Consider the following 20,445-nt stretch of genomic DNA (forward strand, 5'->3'; position numbering starts at 1 on the left):
TCACCCCAACGACAAGATTCCCGACCTAAAAGCCGAACAACCCAAAGAAGGTGCGCTCCTCCCCCACCACCACCACCATCACCAGACCACCATACCATAACCCCCCTCCACCCCATCACCAACACGACAACTAACTAACCACCACCCCCGCCCTTCCCACAGTCGACACGCTCGACCCGCAGACCTTCAAAGAGGGCCAGGCCGAGCTGGCGCGCGACATGATCGTCCAGGCGCAGCGGATCGAGTACCTGGCGTCGGAGCTGCCGGGCCTGCAGAACAGCGAGCGCGACCAGCTGCGCATCATCAGCGGGCTGGAGGAGGAGATTGCCGGGCTGGAGGCGCAGCGGCTGGAGGCGGTCCGCGAGCGGGACGAGGTGTTTGGGCAGCTGGATGCGTTGTTGCGGAGCTTGCAGCGGCCATGATGATTTTGGGGGGGCGGGGTGTGGGAGGGGGTTTGGGTTATGGGGGTTATGGTTGGTTTTGGGGCTGACTTGGGATGGTTAAAGCGGCATTCTAGAGTTTTTTTTTGGACGGAGTGAGGCGTTATTTTGGTTGATATGATCAAGGGTGGGACACATCGGATGGGGTTTGGGAAACTGCTCCTTCTATTGATCATGCATCGTGGGCGCCATGCTGAAAGGCACCGGGTCTATCTAAAATCGGAGTTGTCTACGGGGTTTTGAGCCTTTTCGTCCCCGTTTCGGCCATCCCTCAAGTTGCTTCTGCTACCGTCTCCTTGAAGCATTGCGGGAAGACTGTCCGTAGTTCCTCCAGATGGCGAATCTGGAATTGACAGGCCGGTGTCTTGGGTGGTTTGACACCCTCCTCAACAAGATGGGCAACGGCCCACCCAAGCTCTTGCGCTTTCTTGCAATTTTGGTACGAGTCATCTAGTTTCAGTGTAAGTACTTTGCCCCACGGCAAGCAAAGTTACGAAGACTTAAAAAACAGCAACTCACCGACGAAGAAGCAATCCTCATACTTCTCAACCCCCGCCTGGCGCATCGCCTTCTGATACATTTCGGGTTTCGGCTTGCAGAGCAACGGCACTTCGCTGTAGTCGCAGTATGTGACGCCTTCGAAGAATTCCTCGATCTCGAGCAGGCGAATCACCCGCTTGGCATGGTTGACATAGGCGTTCGTAAAGAGCCAGAGCCGGACTTTGCTCCGGTCAATGTCGGCCAGCAGCTTCTTGAGCTCTGGGCGCGGCTTGATGACATTGTCGAGTGGGAGGGCATCGTCGACCTTGGCGTTGTAATCGAGGGGGTCGATTTGGTGGTGCCGCACTAGCCCTTCGATAGCCAGGCCGTAGTTCTGGTAGTACTCCTTATGGAGCCGGACTGCGTCGTCCCAGGGCAGTGAGAGATGAGTGACAAAGTATCTGTCAATCAGATCGGCCATCAGGTCATGGACCTTGGCGCCTTTTTCGTGTAAGTCTTTGATCCCTTGAAACACTGGAATACTTGAGCAAAGATGTCTCACTCACTCTTCGGATAGAGACAGTTGTCAATGTCGCTACTTGGAGTTAGATACTATGGACTCAGAGTTCACATTCGCTGGCACACTCACAAGAAGAAGACTTGTTTGGGCGCGGCCCCATTGGTAGCGGACTCCATTGCACTGAGAGTCACAGGATACACTATATGATGTATGCAATGTATAAAGAATATCTTGGTGTCGTCTACAAAGTAGAAGAGAAGACCCCGGTTGATTAACTTGGGAATAATCCTTTGAATGAAGCAAGTGGGACGAAGGATGAGACAAGGGAAAGGCGTGGTTGATGGTGCTAGTTAAGCGCTGCTTTTGAACAATGGTGTCTAAAGAAGATGTTGGCAGTACAACAACGTATTTTGGGTCCGGAAGTTGTTATATACCAAGCTTAACTAGCACTTCCATTTTTATCTGTCATCCACTGTTAACTCTCCGCATTGGAACTTTCATGCTAACCCTTCTACAGCAGGTGGGAGAAGTTGACTCAGGCCGATCAGTGAGTGCCAGTGTGGAGGCAACGACCCACCAGCACAGGTGCGAGGTACGAGGGTACTTTGTACCAAACTTGGCTCGTGCACTGAAGGAAGCTTGGCACAAGACGGCGTGATCTGCAACCAAATCTTTCCACTGCCCAAGCCTTGTCTTTTTTCCAACTTCAGCGACAAGAGCTTCCGGGCTCCCTCTGTCATCTTTTGCGAGAAGCAGACAACGTCCCGTTATCAACCTCACCATACCAGCTTCAGTTTCTGTATCTGCTGCTTTGTCTGCCGAGATTATCGACCGCGACTGTATTTGATAGGTTGCTGACGCGCTGAGTCGTGCATTCAAAACGCGCTCTGGCTGCACGCCAGGAGCACACAGCGTCATGGCCGGGGCATCTTTGGTCGGAACGATGCCGGGAAGAGGAGGGCCGGGGCTGGGTGCATCGGGGAATACCTCCTTGATGGCGTCGCTCACTCCGGATGAACTTGCAGAAATTCGCGAGTACGGTAAACTGCTGCGATTTCGTGATGAGGTCGTTGGCGGATTGCACCCTCGCATCAAACCATCCCATCCCCCAGGAAAAGCCGCCCAAAACCAAAAAGCACAGGCACCCGCTTCAGCTGTGCCGGCACCTTCAAAGCCAGTCAAAGCAAAGAGCGCTGTAATTGACAAGTCGCAGTCTCGGCAAGCAAACAGGCAACGGGCGCAGGTAAACATGGCTTCGGGTGTTCCTGGTCTGGGGACGCTGTCGGGCGCACTTGGCAGCGCGAAAGCCTCCGGGCCCGGAAAGACCGAGATCCATCCTGTGCTCTTGGAAAAGTCTGACGACTTGGTCAAGGCCGAGATCCAGCTGCAACGGCAACGTGTGGAGCGCAGCCTCAAGGAGCAACTTGACCAGCACCGTGGCCCGAAACGGGCATCGAAGCAGTTGGCCGAGCTTGACGTCGCCGATATTTTGGCGAAGGCCATGTCGCTGGTCCTTGCGACTCCGCTTGCCCAGCCTACTGACGACACAGCTGCTAATGTCTCAGCGTCGAACGATTCGGCCGATGATGACACTTTCTATTCGAGCCGGCACGACACCCCCGAATCGAACATGGTGTCTCGCCTTCCCAACGAGTCTGAGGACGAAGAGATGCGAGAGGGATCACCGTACGAGCCTGAACTCGATCTTAGTCCCGTCGTTCTGCAACCCCAGCCCGCTATCTTGCCACAGCAACAGCCGAACCCCGCAATGCAGGCTCAATCGGCCCCGACCTCCGGCGTAACGGTGCCTGGTCTGTCGATTGACGCCAGTAGTTCTACAAGGGTACATGTGCCTCAAGCACCCGCAGCTTTCGCTGCGGTGCAGCAGGACTCGGGAGGGCGCTCGGAAGAATCGACCCAGACGGGGAGCACGCAGTTGAGTGGCTCGCATGACCTTGCGCGGGTAAACGAGAGATTGCTGAATCAGGCTCTGGTTCGCGATCCTCCCCTTGTTCGTGGGCATGATCTCTCCCCTGTCGCGCCTCAGCCCACCCATGTTTTACCGCCAGCCATAGCGAGGGAGCCGCAACTGGGCCCTGCAGAGTCTGGCAGCGCGTCGCAGGCTCCTCCCGCGCAGGTTGCGGCGTTGAGAAAGCAACCTTCCAATGGTTCGAGCCCAGAGAGCTCACCCCACAGTAGCAAAGCCGCCGAGAAGAAGAAAAACAAGAAGAAGAAGAGAAAGGCTGACCGACTCGCCGCTGACACTGCGGCTGATTCTCCGTACATCAAACCAGAGCCGCGGTCTCCTTCGCCGCTGACCCCTCAGTTTGCCCGCCCCAATAAGCGCCAGAGGTATTCACAACAACAACCGGTAGAGATCCAGGATGATGAGCCCAGGTATGAACAGCCAATGCCAGCCGAGACCGGTTACCAAGGGCGCTACCAGCCCAGGGTCGTTAGGCAGGAACGGGTTGTGGGTTATGAGAGAGCCGATGAGTATCGCACTCATCACGGCGAAGAGCCCATTCTTGTCGCCTCCCCGAGATATGAGAGGGTGTACTACGATGACTACAGAGCGCCGCCTCCTAGCGGTTACCCAGCTGGGCCAGAGCCAGTCCAGTATGTCTCTAGGGAAGTACGTACTATGCGGCCTGCGTCACGCGTTGTGGAGGGTTCTTATGAGGACGGTGCTACTTACCGCGATGTTCGCACTGCATCGAGGATGAGCGTGCGTCCCGCAGCATATCCCGAGCGTTCGCAGTCTCCGTCCGGATATGAGCGGCCGTCTGTGGCGATGCCTCCTCCCAGGACAGCGGCGCGCCGCATAATTGTCGATGCCTTTGGTCGCGAGTACCTGGAGCCGGTTCGCCCAGCCACCATCGCTAGGGAGGAGGTGGCGGCCGAGCCCAGGGGTCCCTATGAGCGAGTCCTGGCTCCGCGTGGCATTTCGCACCGGCCGGAGCCGCTCGACGACGACGCGGTGCTCTACCACCCAACTTCACCGGCGTATTCGGCCCCCAGACGCGTGTTCACACAGCCGGAGTACTCCTACCGGGAACCCGCCGGGCCAAGCAACCCCATGGCCCCTCCCACGGCCGAATACCTACCCTCCCGTCCAGAGCCCCCGCTGGAGTACATCGCCCGCTCCGCCAGTGTCCGACCCCCGATGGAGTCGGCCCGCTATGACACTTACGAACAACGAATCCCGGCCCCCATCGACGACCGTCCGCTCGCCCCTCCAAGGGAATACTACCGCGCCGCTACCGCCCGCCCGGTGATGGGAGAGGGCCACCTCCCCCCACGTTACGAAATCCCCGCCGGCTACGAGGTGCCGGCGCCCGCGCGCGAGTATCCGCCGGTCCCACCCCGCTCGGCCAGCGTGCGCCCCGCTGCTGGACTCGACCGTCCGGTATGAAGTGCCCAGGGAATATGCGGCGGCGACCCCCGGCGGCAGACGGGTGGAGTATGCCCATCCCGGCCCTCCCCCGCTGGGTCCGGCGGGCGGTGCGGCCCCCGTCGGATATCAGTACCACCCGCAGGGTGCCGGGATCGAGACTATGCTCCCACCGGCCCCGCCCGCTCGTGCGTATAGTGTTGCGCCGGGTGAGATGGTGAGGATGGAATACCCCCCTGTGACGCAGCAGCAGCAGCAGCAGCAGCAGCAGCAGCCGCCTGTGGAGAGGTACTATGGTCGTCCGGGACAGGATGAGGAGGTGGTGTTTTTGGAGAGGGGGCCGTCGGGGATGATGGAGGGGTATCGCTGATTTTTTTTTCTTTGAGCGAGTGTTGGGGGGAGAGGAAGCTGCATGCTGGTTGCATGGAGGTGATCGGACCGCGAGGAGAGTGTCACGGGATGGGATTGGTCGGAAATGGGTCCTAGGATGTGCGTGGTGTTGGGAGGTTATGCTATGTTCTACCAATGTGTGATTAAATGGGGACGTCGAGGGTTCAGAGGGCATGGATGGTTCGGGTCTGAATTGCATGCATTGGCTTTAGCGGTTATACGGTTGGTGGATAGGGGACGGTGTTGCGGCCTGGCCACATCTACTTCAGCTTGTCTTTGCTAGACCTTACTTTTAGCCTCTATGATTCAGCACGGTTTAATTAGAACCACAGAGCCTGTCCATGTTTCCTCAAGCTGTGCGCATGAGACAATGGGTGAGCCGTCTGTACGACTTCGATGTTGGCATGGCCTATTTGTCCCGGTCTGATTTGACGCCACAAGGCGATATTATCTCAGTAAGTCTCAGCTCTCCGCAAGTTCGTGGGGACCGCGTCTCCGTGTTTCGCTCGTCAGGAGGTCAATTGCTTCTTTGAGCGTGGCCGGTGAGCAGGGGACCCGCGTACAAGATGCTTGGGATTGTTTACACTAGAATCGGATCCGGCCGGTCCGGTCCGGTATGGTGCTTTATTTGAGTGTCTCTTGTTCGACGGGTATTGGATGGGGAACGGGTCACATCTCGTTTTTTTTACCCCGATTCATTCCCTCATTCCACTACATGCCTCCTTGGAAATAAGCATAAGCAACCGAGCTTGGTTTTTTTGCCAGTTTCCATCTTGGACAAAAAGGGGGCTCTCCTCTCGGGAGACGCGCAAGCCAGCCAAGGAAGCCGGCCTCGACACTGCCACAACCCGTAAATGAGACAGACGCTCGGGAGTGAAGGCGGGTTTGTTTCGCCGAATGCTCGGCCCTGATTGCTTCCAGGTGCTCGTAGGCCTTCTTGGCCCACTTCGGGAGCGGTTACATAAGCGGCACAGTGCCCGTGATGTGTGATAACTAGGTGGTTACCCGCCGGCGGGGGGAGATGCAGGCGCGCGAATCTTCGAATCTTGCTTCACAAGAGGAAGATCGGGATCATCCAGCTGTGTGGTGGTTTATGTATGTACCTATGTGTGTGTACATGTGTGTGTACATGAATCCGGAGGACAGCCATTCCTGTGACACGGCCGTGGCTTGGAATGGGTGTGAAAACACTTCTTAGGTACCTCGTGAGCCCTGGCCCTGTGAGCTCGACTCCGTGTGCTCCCGTCAGCAGCAACAAGCAAACGGAAATGCTGAGTGGTCACGCTCCACTTCCAGCTCTCCCGCGCCAGACACTGACTGACCCAACCGCACTGTCTGGCCGCCGCCGGTGGGTCCGGAAGGACCTCCCCACCGCTTCTGAGCGGCAGGCGAAGTGAGTTAACGGGGTTATGTGGGCTCAGGGTTGTGGGGCGGGACCAGACCGACCACCTTTGTTGACCGCGGGATGGTCCGGAAGGTGCCGTGGCCGCGACGGCGGTCTGGCCGCTTCGCGCGTGGTCGCTACCAGCTGACCACTGGCTGGCCATTTAGGTACAGATTTTGTATTTGTTTTTGCGTGGCGGCGGGGCGGATACCGCACGAGGATGTTGTTGTTGTAGGGATCGAGGGATGAGGGGGATCGAGTGCGGATTTCACTTGTCGAACCGAGTCAGCGAGTCCAAGACAAGGCGAGACTGGCACGACTGGGAACAGAGACCGTTTGAGCCTGTGCCGCAGCAGGGGGATCACAACGTCACAGCAGCGCAAGGGTGGGCTCCACCACCAGCTCACGTCCCAGACCCGGTTGTTGTGATGCGTCCAAGCTTCATGTAGACCAGGGGTGTACGAGTAGACAGCGGGATCGCAGGCGAAAGTGTTACTCTCTTCGTGGCTTGAACGTTGAAAACAGCTGGGGCAGGGCTCGACTCCGAATCAACAAGTATCGAGTAGTTCAAGATCGCTCTAGGCTCCCCGATCCGACCTAGGTACACACATGTATGTACATACCAGCCACCCCGGGAAAGGCCCGAGCTCTGATGTTTCGTTGTGTACGAAGTATGGAGGGACATACATGCAGCAGCAGGGACCTGGCCGTTCCACTGTTCAATCGCGTGCCCAGAGGCGAGAGAGAACGTGAGGGAATGGAACAGCATTCCTGCATTTTCGGGGATGCACTCCGTCCCAGTGGGAAAGGGGGGTTGGCGGAGACTGAATCAGTCGGAGGTCCTTGAGCTAGGTTCAATCCAAAAATCACCTTGGTCCCTTCTGCTGCAGCTTTTGTATGGAATGGTAGGAGGTACATACATGGATGCAAAGTGAGACTGGTCCGAGACTCGATATGTATTTCTGCCTCAAAACAGTCAAGACGCCGTCGCTGCCAATGTCTTGTCCTTGAACAAAGCGCTTGATATACTAGATATACTAGGTATGTATGTCCGGCGCCGGGAGCTGCTCCAACCCGGTGAACATCGTTTCCTGGTTGATCCGAAATCTTGAAAGTTGAAATGCGTGCAGTGGGGTCGCCCAGTGAGTGGTGGTGGTCCTTTCGCAAAGCTGCGCTAAAAGTATCGCCAGGCCCTGGCCGCTGCACGGACCAGCGGCCTCTCCCACATTCGAGCGCCCGTGGCTGGCTTTCAGTGCCAGCGAGTGTGGATCTCCCTCCACCCACTGCGCGCTGCCTCAGTCCATAAGCTTCCATCCACCAATCCCTCATCAAAGTCCACCATCTTTCCTCCTCCACCTCTTCCCCCCTCCCCCAACCTGTTGTGTAGATCGCGGGAAGGACCAGACAGACCACACGACAGATTCTTGTCGTCTTTTATTTTCTTTTCCCTACTCGACACTTTCCCCCCATCTAAGATACCCAATATTCCATTCCTCGTGTCGTTTCTACTGGATGCCCCGTTTTTCGACCTGGCCTGACGTCTCTCTCCTTCAGTCCCTCATTTAGCCCCAATTACCTCGTCCCTCTGCCGCCTCCGCCGCTGCCGTCCTTGCACCTTCCCCCCCCACAACCCCCCGTCACCCCAAACTACTCCGCCGCTCGAGTCGAACACCACTACACTGCTCCTCTCGACTCGGCCAACCGGGCAATCCATCCTCCCACCAACAACCATTGACCCGGGTAGCGAGGGATCCGAGATACCCCCCCCAAAAAGAGAAAAAAATGAACAAATTGTCGAGCATGCGTCACTGGCCTGAGCGGATGAGTCCGGCCAACTTTAGCATGTCGCGGAATATGGGCATGCAAGCAGCCATCAACACCCGTCGAGACATCGCGACTCAAGGCCCGCCTCCGATAGCCGCCCCGCCCGTTCCCGATGGCCCCATCCACTACTCGTTCAACGTCCCGTTCGCCTCCGACTTGGCCGGCCCCAATACCGAGGACATCCTTCACGCTACTACCGACGCCGTGCTCCGATGGACGCACCCCGAGGAGGCCCCCGATGATGTTCCCGTTCACGAGCTGCCCGTCCATGCTATGAACCTGGCCCAGCTGCGTCACGACTGTATGGAGATTACCTCGAACCCATTGCCCATCGAAGCCCACGTTCTCTCCACCACCCCCAAGAATGTCAACGGCCAGGTCACCACTGTGTGTCTGTCTGGCGCCCCCGACCTAGTCCAGCAAACGAGGGAAAGCCTCCTGAACAACACGCCGCTCTCATTGGTGGGTTACTCTATGTGCTGCCGCCGTGCCTCTGCTCCCTTGCTAAAACAGTTTTCTTTGAAAAACAGCGTTGCACGACTGTCGTTGCGGACGGGCATCTCGTCGCCAATCTCTCGGAGGGTGTTCTCAAGAAGTCGGTGACAGACTTCCTGGACGAGACGTCGGCGTTTTGCGGGGTCGACATCTTTCTGCTCGGCCCCAAGCTCACCCCCCTGACCGGCGGTCTGAACGGCGATGTAGACCTGTTGAGGGACCAGCGCTGGCGGGTAGCCATCTACGGTGACTACCTGTCGTCCGAGCATGCCAAGACCCGTGTGCTCATCCACATTGACCAACTCGTATGCTGCCTAACTCCTGCAAAGTGTGGTGGAGTGTTTTGTTAACTGACTGGTACAGCTTGGGAGAATTGTCGATGCCACCCTCTTCGAGCCGTCGATGCACCAGCTCCTGTGTGGCCGTAACCGCAAGAACATCAAGTTCATTGAATCTGTCACGAACACAGCCATCTACTTTCCCCCGCCCTTCTCCGGATGCTACCGCTACTGCCCGCCTAACGCTCAGCGCAGAGACCCTTCCAAGGTCCTGATCACGGGCGAGACGCCCCAGGCTATTGAACAGGCCAAGTTCCGGATTCATGAACTCCTTACCCGTACCAGGCTCTTTGTCAAGGATGTGACCATTCCGCCTGCCAAGATCGATAGCATCTTGCTCAGCCGCATGGACAAAGTGCGGAAGATTACCGAGGCGAACGGTGCTTTCATCATGTTCCCTTCGCTGGGATCCAGGAAAGGTTTGGTGCGCGTACAGGCCGTAGAAAACCTGCATATTGAGCGGTCCCTCCGCGAGCTCATGGCTTTGGTAAGACTTCTTTATCCGTCTGTGCATGGGGATTCGTGTTGACTCCGAGTCAAGGTCGGACAGTTTTACACTGCGTCGTGGATCTTCCTGCAACCGGACCCTCGCCAGCCCGGAAACAAGGATATTCAGGCAATGCTCGGTGATATCTGCGCCAACTCGGACGCCGATGTCTCTTTCGACCGGCAGTCCTTTACCATCACCGGCTCTGACGAGTCCGTCAAGGCCGCCCTGATGGTCATCTCGCAGATCAAGTTCGCCGTCCACTCCCCGTACCAGATCCGTGTGCGCATTGAGCTCGCCAACGAGCACAAAGAGTTTGTAAGCGGCAAGAAGAACGGCAAGATCAACAAAATCATGGGGAGCAGCAACGTGCAGATCATGTTTGACAACTTTGGCGAGTACAACTTCAACATCGAAGTCATCGCCCAAACCTATGATTCGTTGAAGCAGGGCTTGGGTCTGGTAGAGCAGGAAATGCCCGCGTCCATCTCGTTCCACGTGCCTGATCAATACCACAAGCGCATCATCGGCATTGGCGGGCAGCACATCCAGCGCATCATGAAGAAGCACTCCGTCTTTGTCAAGTTTTCCAATGCTATGGATCGTGGTAAGTCGAGACCCTGATTGTGCATGTGCACATGTGGATGCTTACGCGTTTGGAAAAGGTGGCATGGGCCGTGAGGACGATGATAGCCGGGTTGACAATGTCATTTGCCGTACCCCGGCGCGTAACGCCCAGAATCTAGAGCTCGTGAAGAGCGAGATTCTGGAAATGGTGGACCGCGTAGTAAGCCCCCCCGACCCCCTTGGCTGCCGTCTACATTTTCCACCGCTAACATGCTGGCGAAGGACTCTGAGTTTACCTCGCAGGTTGTCAGCGTCGACCGCCTCTACCACCGCCAATTGCTCACTCGGCTGAACGAGGTTGAGGAATTGGAGAGGAATTGGAACTGCAAGATCGTCTTCCCCAGCACCGAGCAGGCGAGCGACGAGGTGACTGTCACTGGTCCTCAGTGGCTTGTGCCCAAGTGCATTGACGAGTTTCTGGTAAATCCCTTCCCGCCCCCCTTTTGTCACGCCAACACCTAACCTTGATTTCTAGGGCATGGTTCCCGACAAGCACGAAATGGTCCTTGAGCGGGCTTCGGAGCTGATCAAGTACCTCGAGTCGCCCGAGTTCGTCCAGACCATTGCCCCGAAGCTCAAGAGCCAGTACGAAGTTGAACTTACTGTGCACGAAAACTCGGAGGAACTCACCGAGGATGGTTCGCCCACGGTTACTCTGCTCTGGACCTTCACGCGCAACAACGCGGGCGGCCTCCGCGATGCCATGGAATTCCTCCAAACCCAGTTTGCCACGGCGGGTGTGGAACCCGTCATCATCAAGGGTGCTATCCCGCGCCCCAAGTCGGACACCTTTGAGGAATCGCTGCCCTTCTTCAACTCGAAGCTGCTCCAGCACGCACCGGCTCCAGTGGCCACCGACTCCCCGACCAGACCCACGTTTGGCGAGGAGGTTGCTCGCGAGCGGAGCATCCTCGCGTGCCTCCGCAAGCCGGGAAGCATGACCTCCATTTCTTCGTTCCTGGATCGCAGAAAGAACAGCTCCCAGTCGGCTGCCAACTTTTTCAAGGGCTCCAGCAACGTGTCCAAGTCGTCGCTCATTTCGATCGAGTCGACCCGCAGTTTCAACGCCGACCGCAACCCCTGGAATGACAGCGGCGTCAACTTGCCCGATGACGACGGCAACATCTGGGGCCCCGGCTCAGCTTTCGTCAACGGCGTCGACAAGCTCGCGGTCCCACAGCCCGGTGATGCCACGCCCCGTCACCACCCCCGACAGTCTGCCGACAGCGGACGCCCCTCTACATCTCATTCAACCAATTCAGGATACCCCGGCCCTCTCGCAGGGCCATTTCGTTAGATTCCCATGGTTATTCGGGCTTTGCAAGGTTTTAGACACGGAATCGTTTTTTACGTCGAGTTGCGAGGAAAAGAGAAATACCCCTACGGCTGGATATACCCCTGGCGCAAAATACCCCGGTAGTTGCTCTCTGCATTTGGTCGGTTGCCGTTGATTTCTGTTTTCGTTTCCGCGTTTTCTTCTTTCGTTTCTCGTTCTCACCTTTCTCAGTCTTCGTGGTCTCGTTTTCCTCTCCTCTCTTTACCACTCCCGTCTGCATGGTTATGGAGATGAAAACGGAGATAGGATCGTTCGTTCTGACGAGAGCTTACGGCGTGGTTCGGTGCATCAGCCGGTGAAACGACGCTTCCTTGTGATGCAGTCATGACCTCACGACTTGCAAGGCCTGGACGCCGCCCAGGGAAACAAATCAAATCCAACCCAGTCAAATCAATCAACCGAGCCAAGGCGAATCGGATCGGATCGAATCAATCAATCAACCAATGTTTTGTGGTTGCGTTCCATACTCCCAAAGTGAGCTGAAGGACTGCATGGGCGGGCGATATGCGATGCGAAGCGGAGTGGAGGATGGGCTTGCTTGGGGCCAGCTAGTCTGTCCTCGTCGCTTTCCATTCTCATTTCTCCCTTTTTTTGCTTTCCGGATGCGATTTACGTTTTCCTCTTTCTTAGTCTTCTACTTTTTGTTTCTATTTCTCCCCTCAAGTTTGTTATCGGTGAGGCGTGGCTGCGAAGTAAAGGGGGAGAGCTATAAGTTGTGGTGTGATAAGGGGCCGTTGGAGCTAGGCATTTTGGCCCGTGATGGCTGGTGGCGGGATGGCCGTTGTTGCTATCGCCCGTCGAAGCGGTAGGTATGAGGTGGTTGTGTGGGCTGGGAGTTGCTCATTCACCTACGATTTGGTCAACAATCCGACTGCTGTGATAGGTGGGAAAGAAGATGGATTGACGGGTGGTCGGGGAGGATTGCGCGCTTAGATTGACTGGGAGGCGGGAGACGGCGCGCCGGGGAGGGGAGTTGTGGTGGGATGGTTGTGGCTGGCTATGAGAGTGAATGTGTGATGGATGATGGATGGGCTAGATATACTTTAGGGTCCGGTCCGTATGGTTACGTCAATGATACCCGGGGGTTGCTCAGAATCAAGCTGCCATTGTTGTGACGGTGTTTGCGGTTGACTCTAGAGGTTCCATGGATAGGGTGAGGGAACGATTAAATGGATAACTGTGCCCCAAGCTGACGTTTTCAGTAGATGGGCACAATGTGTTTTAGTGATGGGTTGATTCACTGGAATTCTTATTTCACTGATGGGTATACGAGACTCTCTGCCTTACAACAAGACACACACACCCACGTACATAAGTATGCTCCCTCACATGTCAACGCCAACTCGAACATACCAAAACCAGCACCAGCCACCAGAAGAACAAACCCACCCTGGCCCAAAAAGCCCAACGTTCTGTAATAGACACGATCCTGCCAACACATCCCACACAAGCACACTACCTAACCGAGCATCACCCCAACCACCAAACCAAACCCAACCCCCCAAAAATCAAACACCCCCACCACCACCACCCCCGGCCCCACCACCACCACCATCCTCCTCCCCCCTCATCCCCGCATACTCAGTCCCCTGGTTCGCTGTGCTCAGCCGCGCGCACAGGCTCAGCAGGACCACGGTCTCGGTGGCGGCGTAGTGGTTGAGTGCGTCGAGCAGGATCTGCAGGTGGCGGCTGAAGTTGGTCTCCCACTTGCGCATCACGTCAAAGAGCTCGGCGATGCGCGCGTCTTCGCCGGCGGCGCCGTTGGTGGGGTTGTTGCTGGTGGTGGTGTCGGTGGGTTGGAGGATGGAGGAGTTGGGGTCTTGGGATTGGGATTGGGTTTGTTGTTGCTGTTGTTGTTGTTGTTGTTGCGTTGTTTTTTGGGTGCGGATGGATTGGAAGTGGCGCCATTGGTCGTCGGTCATGTTGGGTGGTTTGGTGGTGCCGGAGAGGTCGGGGTCGGCCTTTTCGAGCTCGCGCGAGAGCCAGTTGGTGTAGGTTGCGAAGACGGTACATGTTTGCATGAGCTTGGAGTGGATCTGGAACATTGTTAGAGGGGTGGGAAAACGGGGAGCAGTGGAAAAGGGGCCATACCCTCAGCAGCTTGCTGTTGGTGAGCATGCACTCCTTGAGGCAAGTGTCGAGGAAATCCACGTGGTCCTGCATCAGCTGGTCGACGGTGCGGGTGACGCCTGTGGTTGAACCGTTGAGTGTAGCATCCAGGCCGCCGCCATCTTTCCGGCGCAGCCGCGCCATTAGGCTCTGCCAGTTTGGTTCGATCACCTCAGCGGTGCAAAAGTAGAGCAGCTGCTGGACAAAGACCAGCATTCGCGCGCGCAGCGTCCAGACCCGGCGCTTCCAGATCTCGAGCTTGCGAGCTGATGACTTGTGCGACCATACAAACCCGCTCGTGTGCGTCTGCCAGGTTGTCGATAGCTGTGACTCGAGATAGCGAAGCGATAACAAGTATCGGAAGAGCGCCTGGTACCGCCATACAGTCTTGCGGCTGATGACGAGCGAGACGGGGAATGGCACGGCATAGTCAAGCTGTAAAGAGGTGAATCCATTGGCATTTTTGTCGCCCTCGAGGGGTTGGTTGCTCGACAAGGGCTGAAGAGATTCGCCCTGTTCGATACCCGTAATATTGACCACACGCTGGAGTGATTTGGTCAAGGTGATTTCGTTCATCTCGACTTTGACGTCCTCCTTGAAAGGGTCTAGCGACACGATGCTTCCGGGTTGACGGAGTACCAGATCCAAAAGTGACTGTAATTTGCTCGTGTTGACCGACTTGACGGGTTTCCGCAGCTCGGAAGTACCCAGTTCCAGGAAATAGGAGAAATAGTCTGAGGGATCCAAGAAGAAGTAATGCTTCAACGATTGTAGTCTCGCTGGGAGGCCGTGGGCCGTCAAGAGTAACCGCATCAAGGACTCATTGGCGTGGGCGTAGGCGTTGTTGACATTGTCGAGGAAGCGGTTATCGTCAAACGAGACGGGCACGTCCTTAACCTGCAGGCTAACATCGACTCCACCGCATTCCCTGACAACGTTCAGATACTTGCCGGCGAGTAACACCTTGTCCTTGACCCCTTCAAGCTGGGGTGGAATGTCGTGATCCCGGATGGTATATCGCCGCTCCCAGTACTCGTCGGTGTAGTCCTGCTCTAACCTCTCCCGGCGAATACTTCGCTGCTCTTTGATCAGAAACTCGGAGTGGGGGTCGTTGATGCCCCCGTGGTGTAGCCACTCGTTTAGCATCTGCATGTACGGGCGGCTTGCATCTCGTAGAAGGGATGTCAGGAGGGCACGGGCGGCAGGGTCTCCCGACATGAACTCTAGCCTCTTGGTGATCAGGCCGAGCACCACCCCACCTTTGCATATTTTCTTCCCCGTCATGTTCCCGGGTACCAATTCGCCGCCGTCCCTCAATTGCTCGATGATGTGGTCGAAGTCGTCGTTGCTGTCGCTCGATTCGTCCGTCTCGTCGTCCAACAGCGCGTTTCGTTTGAGGAATTCGTGGGCTAGGGCGTAAAGTTGGGCCATCATGTGGATGGTAGGTAATACATGGACGTTGAGCACATGTAGCGTGAAGGAGTCGTCACTGAGAAATTGTGTCTCGAGCTGGGCAACCATGACCAGGTATTCTTGCAGGAGCTTCCGTATCGAGGCACACAAAGCGTGGTTGACAGAGCCAAATTCCTCTCGGCTCTGAACATCGACGAAGGTTTCGAGTGCGGTATAATGGCTGGCCATACGTAGCATGGATTGGGTGAGGTCCTGCAAACTCGGGTCCAATCCCGGGAGGATGCGCCACAGGGGGCCTGACAGACGGTCGCGCTCCTCGAAAGGGTTGTATCCTTTGGCGAAACGAATGTATTGCCCTTCGAAGCCCATAAACACAAACAGTAGGTCTTCGATAATCACAGCTTCCTGGGCTTCGAGGGAGAGCTCTTGCAAGGGCTTTGGTTGTAAGGTCTGGGGCGCGGCCGAGGCGAGAGGGGGGATCGATATGCGGCAGGCTAGGGGTGCTGTCGTGTGCGGCAAGAGTGTCGCCTCCGGCTCCCAAGCTATTATTGGGAGTTTATCTAAATTGACCAGCTTTAGCATGGGGGTCTTTTTCCCTTGGTGGGATGTGTGTACCTGGCACCGGTGTCTCTTGCCGAGCCTCCCTCCTCGGTTCTGGCGCTCTCTGTTTTGACCCATCGGTGGTCCTACTCCTGTCGGTAGTTGCAGTGCGGTGCTGGGGACTCCTCGTGCGGGACATGATGGTTTCCCGCGTGGTTACTTGGACCTTCTCGGTGCGGCGCTCCTCGAAAGAACTGGTCGTCGATCGGGGATTCGGATGGACCGAGGTGGACCGTTTATGTGTTTCGGCATAACGGCTGCTGATCTTTGGATCTGATGTCCTGGTGGTAGTCTCCGCCATTCGCGGTCGTGACGGCGCAGAACCCCCCGAGCCCCGATCACCCAATCCCGCTACGCCGCTGCTTCTCTTTCCCACATACGAGGATGGTCTGGAGCCTGACATGGTTGCGTCAGTCTACATTGGCGACGCGCAGCCCAGATTGCTGGGGTAAAGTGTGTCGTGGCGCCGTTGCTGGGCCTGCTTCGTTTTCAGATTTCGTGGTGGGATGTTGATGCAGTTCTGTAAGTGAGCGAGTGACAGCGCCAAGTTGAGCTCCCCCTAGCCCAAAAAGCGCGACTTGCAGCAGAGCGCGATCGTTGACGCCTTGCTTTCTTGGGGTTAGCGCCCTGAGGCCGTGTGGGTTGTCCGGGAAGGTACTTCTGTACAAGTACCGACAAGGGGTCGACAGGTCAGCCGTTGGCCGCCTGGAAACAAACAGTGGGGGAGCTTCGTAGCCCTCCGTGCCTGGAGCTTCAGCTGCCAATCCAAGCCCGCCTCACCTCCACTGCTCTCAACCTGCAACTGCCCCGCGACATCACCATCCGCCGCTTTTCTTGCGACGAACCGCCCAGAGCGCCCCTCGAATATACCGAAATCAGGAATTCATCCACACCACCGTCAAGATGTTTATGGCAAGATCGGAATATGGTGAGCGTCCCTGAAGTTCTTCTGTCCCTGCGCATTGTGATGCCCAAGCTATGCGGGCAGACAGACAAGACGAGACACACAAGCTAACACCCACTCTTAGACCGGGGTATCAAGTAGGTTACTATCTCCCACTGCCTCCCAGAACGCTCCCTATCCCGCCCGAGCCCACGACCACGCAATGATTCCGCCGGCCACAGCCCACGACTAACACAACCCCTCCCCCTCCCCCGCAGTACCTTCTCCCCCGAAGGCCGCCTCTTCCAAGTCGAGTACTCCCTCGAGGCCATCAAGCTCGGCAGCACGGCCATCGGCGTGGCGACGTCAGAAGGCGTGATCCTGGGCGTGGAGAAGCGCGTGACGTCGACGCTGCTCGAAACGTCGTCGGTCGAGAAGATTGTCGAGATCGACCGGCACATCGGGTGCGCCATGTCGGGCCTGCAGGCGGACGCGCGGTCCATGGTGGAGCATGCGCGCGTCGAGTGCCAGTCGCACGCCTTCAACTACAACGAGCAGCTGCGCGTCGAGTCGTGCACCCAGGCCATCTGCGACCTGGCCCTGCGCTTCGGCGAGTCCGCCGACGGCGAGGAGAGCATCATGAGCCGGCCCTTTGGCGTCGCCCTACTCATTGCTGGCTACGACGAGGATGGGCCGTCGCTGTACCACGCCGAGCCCTCGGGGACCTTCTACCGCTACGACGCCAAGGCGATCGGGAGCGGGAGCGAGGGCGCGCAGGCCGAGTTGCAAAATGAATATCACAGGGTGGGTGCCATGCGATACCATGCCCTTCTCTACCCCAGTGCCCCTCTCCAACCATCTTAGGGTGGTGATATACCCATATTTAATAATGAACGGAGCATATGTTGACAATCTACTTCGCCCGTCCCTATCTAGTCCCTCACCATCGCAGACGCCGAGACGCTGGTGCTCAAGACGCTCAAGCAGGTCATGGAGGAGAAGCTCGACGCCAAGAACGTGCAACTGGCGAGCGTGACCCGGGATCGCGGCTTCAGAATATACACGGACGAGGAGATGGCCACTGTCGTCGAGCGGCTGCCGGCGAACTAGATTAGCCGAGCAGGGGGGCGACCAAGAAAGAAGGGGACGGGAGCCGACAAATGACAAGAGCTTCGGCTTTCATGACTTGACATCCCGAGCCTGTCTTGATGTGACGATGTCGGGCAAATGCAAATGAAGCAAGACGCCATGATGATGAACAGCGATTGTATTCCTAGCCTTGCCCTGTTTCCCCTTTTTCTCCTTGCAGTTTTATCTTCTTCTCAACTTATCTGTGCCGCCAGAAAGCAGAGACCGGGTATCTTAGGATATCTCAGGACATCATCCAGCTCAACATTGGAACCAACACCCACCCCACCACCCAAAATTCGCTCTCACTCACCATCCTCGCCCACCCCCCTCCTCCTCCTCCAACTCCCCTTCACTCACCCCCCTCCCCTCCTCTGCATCACTAATCCCCCAACGTATCCAAAATCCTTCTCCACCCAAAAGCCCCAGCGCGGAGTGCGTCTGCTCCGACTTGGCCAGCACCAAGCGGGCCTCGCCGCCGGCCTCAGGCTCCTGGGATGGCAGCGGTCGATGCGGCGCGCCCGTTTCCACACGGAGTCCGGGAACAGCGGGCCCAGTTGGGGCGGGTTGTGGTAGGGGGGTCCACGCCGAGGCGCCGCCCCCTTGTGCCACCGGGATTCGCCCCGTTGGGGATTTTGCCGCCCGGATTCCCACCGGGTGAGCGGCCCCACTTGGTGCACCGTTGGGTTCCCCCAGTCCCGTTTTTGGAGGTCGGGGTACTCCACAGGGGGGGGGGGGGGGGGGGGTTAGTGGCGTTGTTTGTTGTATTACTAAGAAAGGAGGAGGGGAGCGTCATACCTGAACACCAGCTACGAAGAGAGGGAAACAGCTTTCGATAAACGCCGCACCCACCAGTGTGCTCGTGGTCGTAACATGGGTGGTGTCTTCGTGCAAGCCCGCGCAGATCCGGGCAATCTCGTTGGCCCACTGGCCTGTCTGTTGCGCCGCCATGCCCGCCGCAATCACGGCGACGGGCGGCATGGACGGGTGCGCTCTATGGAGGACAATGAGGCCCATGTAGTATGTCATCCAGATGCCCGCGATGCTGTATGTCCGGTAGATGAGGGCGGGGCCAAACGGAGTCATCTCAGGCGACACAACGTCATGGCCCAGGGGCTCGAAGTCCGGGCCGAGACGCGCGCGGAAGACCTCAAAGGCTTGTCGGATCTCCTCCCACTCGCGCATGGCGTCAGCGGTGGAGACGTCAAGGTCAATGTCTTCGGCGGAGTCGCTCGGCGGAGTTGGGTCGCGAGGCGGGCTAAATCCCCGGGGTATCGTGACTCGGCCCGAGGTTGGCATCAAGCCCGGGAACGAAGGCGGTGATTGACCCCGACCAAATCCCGGGCCTGGACCCGGGCCTTGTCCGGGAGGGGGGCCTCCGCCGCCAGGGCCCATACTTGGGGGTCCTTGACTGGGACCTGGGCCCTGTGCTTTCCTCGCTTTCCGCTTCCGGGCAAGATCACGAGACGCAAAATCGGCCACACGTCCGAGTAACAACAGAGAGAGATCAAAAGAGCCATAACTTCAAGGACGGGGTTCGGTCAGCCTGCTGCACAGATAGAACGGTAGGGAAAGGGGATGGCCTACATCGCGTCTATCCTCCCGAAAGGGCCGCGCGGCGAACATTGCGTCCACTCCCGGTATTCCATCCTAATGATAAATTAGTACAACTGTATACGACACCGAGAGGATGTTTCGCTTACAACGGCCGAGTCCCGCCAAGGAAACTCTGGTAGACATCCATCTTGCAATACCACCAATAGAGATCGCGAATCTGCTCATACGTCTCAACGTCACGCTCTGTGACGCGTGACGGCCGGGACGAGCCCCCGATAACGTGGCCCTGGGCGAGGTCATAGTCAACCTTCTGGCCGGTTATCTGGAAGATCAGTTCGGTATCGACTGCCCCGGGGTCCACGCTGAGATCTCCATGCGAGGCAAAACAGACCTCGTTGCACTGGTGGTTTCGTAGCATCTGTTCCTTCTGCCTCCGTTTGTAATCAAGCACCTCGCGCGTCAAGCGCCGGAGGGGGATATCCCTAATGATGGCGCGAGCTCCCCACATGTGTTTGCACCACTTATCGTGATCCGAGTTCCAGACCTCATAGAACCCGAGCAAAAGTGTGGCTGCCAGCGTCGCCGGTTGGGTACGCCGGTGCGGACTTTGGTAATTTTTCGCAGTCCTTCTCAAGCTGAGGTGATAATGCTTCATGGCGGCGGTAGGGGGCGCGCCCTGGAGTTTTGCCATCTGCAAGCTACCCAACGCAAGCATAGCCTGCATTAATGCCGGATGGTTAAACGCCATGATGGGGAAGGTATCTGATACAAACGTTAGCAACATTCGGCACGAGGGATGCTAGCGCCACACACAAGTCCATATATGCTGGCGCTGTTTGGGAACAGGATGGCCCCGGAACATGGGGGTCGGGTCGAACGGGTGCCTTTCATACAAGGACATGCTTTGACCCGTGACGTTGACAAAGTACCAGAACACAGTTGCCGTTTGGGTATCGTTCAAAGGCGAGCTAGCTGAAGATGGCGTGTATGTGTCGAGTATGTTCTCGTCGATCAAGCCACCGAACGATCTAATTCGCACC

General features: G+C 57.2%; 7 protein-coding genes across 7 annotated transcripts in view; 4 read left to right on the forward strand and 3 right to left on the reverse strand.

The window, feature by feature from the left end:
* CHGG_04802 (uncharacterized protein) overlaps positions 1-422 on the forward strand; it is a gene marked incomplete at both ends in the record, with an annotated part of 1,056 nt that extends 634 nt beyond the window's left edge. The window contains one exon of the mRNA XM_001224015.1: positions 163-422. Coding sequence (XP_001224016.1) covers positions 163-422 — 260 coding nt within the window. The remainder of the gene's footprint in view (positions 1-162) is intronic.
* Positions 423-711: 289 nt separating this feature from the next.
* Positions 712-1,616, reverse strand: CHGG_04803 (uncharacterized protein; the record flags this gene model as incomplete). The annotated part of the gene is made up of 4 exons (XM_001224016.1): positions 712-890; positions 960-1,421; positions 1,487-1,515; positions 1,570-1,616. The coding sequence occupies 4 exons, from the start codon at positions 1,614-1,616 to the stop codon at positions 712-714; spliced, it is 717 nt and encodes a 238-aa protein (XP_001224017.1).
* A 740-nt stretch (positions 1,617-2,356) lies between these two features.
* CHGG_04804 (uncharacterized protein) lies at positions 2,357-5,204 on the forward strand (the record flags this gene model as incomplete). Its single annotated transcript, XM_001224017.1, has 2 exons — positions 2,357-4,742; positions 4,858-5,204. 2 exons carry the CDS (start codon positions 2,357-2,359, stop codon positions 5,202-5,204), a joined length of 2,733 nt encoding a protein of 910 aa, XP_001224018.1.
* Positions 5,205-8,462: 3,258 nt separating this feature from the next.
* CHGG_04805 (uncharacterized protein) lies at positions 8,463-12,014 on the forward strand (the record flags this gene model as incomplete). The annotated part of the gene is made up of 8 exons (XM_001224018.1): positions 8,463-8,894; positions 8,963-9,232; positions 9,291-9,752; positions 9,816-10,359; positions 10,418-10,539; positions 10,602-10,799; positions 10,855-11,563; positions 11,887-12,014. The coding sequence occupies 8 exons, from the start codon at positions 8,463-8,465 to the stop codon at positions 12,012-12,014; spliced, it is 2,865 nt and encodes a 954-aa protein (XP_001224019.1).
* Positions 12,015-13,223: 1,209 nt separating this feature from the next.
* On the reverse strand, positions 13,224-16,240 carry CHGG_04806 (uncharacterized protein; the record flags this gene model as incomplete). The annotated part of the gene is made up of 3 exons (XM_001224019.1): positions 13,224-13,751; positions 13,807-15,779; positions 15,853-16,240. The coding sequence occupies 3 exons, from the start codon at positions 16,238-16,240 to the stop codon at positions 13,224-13,226; spliced, it is 2,889 nt and encodes a 962-aa protein (XP_001224020.1).
* A 500-nt stretch (positions 16,241-16,740) lies between these two features.
* Positions 16,741-17,830, forward strand: CHGG_04807 (uncharacterized protein; the record flags this gene model as incomplete). The annotated part of the gene is made up of 4 exons (XM_001224020.1): positions 16,741-16,765; positions 16,866-16,878; positions 16,999-17,524; positions 17,657-17,830. 4 exons carry the CDS (start codon positions 16,741-16,743, stop codon positions 17,828-17,830), a joined length of 738 nt encoding a protein of 245 aa, XP_001224021.1.
* Positions 17,831-18,332: 502 nt separating this feature from the next.
* Positions 18,333-20,153, reverse strand: CHGG_04808 (uncharacterized protein; the record flags this gene model as incomplete). Its single annotated transcript, XM_001224021.1, has 3 exons — positions 18,333-18,518; positions 18,647-19,370; positions 19,552-20,153. 3 exons carry the CDS (start codon positions 20,151-20,153, stop codon positions 18,333-18,335), a joined length of 1,512 nt encoding a protein of 503 aa, XP_001224022.1.
* Between the last annotated feature and the right edge of the window lie 292 nt (positions 20,154-20,445).

This window comes from Chaetomium globosum, genomic scaffold (genome assembly GCF_000143365.1).
Source record: "Chaetomium globosum CBS 148.51 scaffold_4 genomic scaffold, whole genome shotgun sequence".
Lineage (NCBI taxonomy): Eukaryota > Fungi > Ascomycota > Sordariomycetes > Sordariales > Chaetomiaceae > Chaetomium > Chaetomium globosum.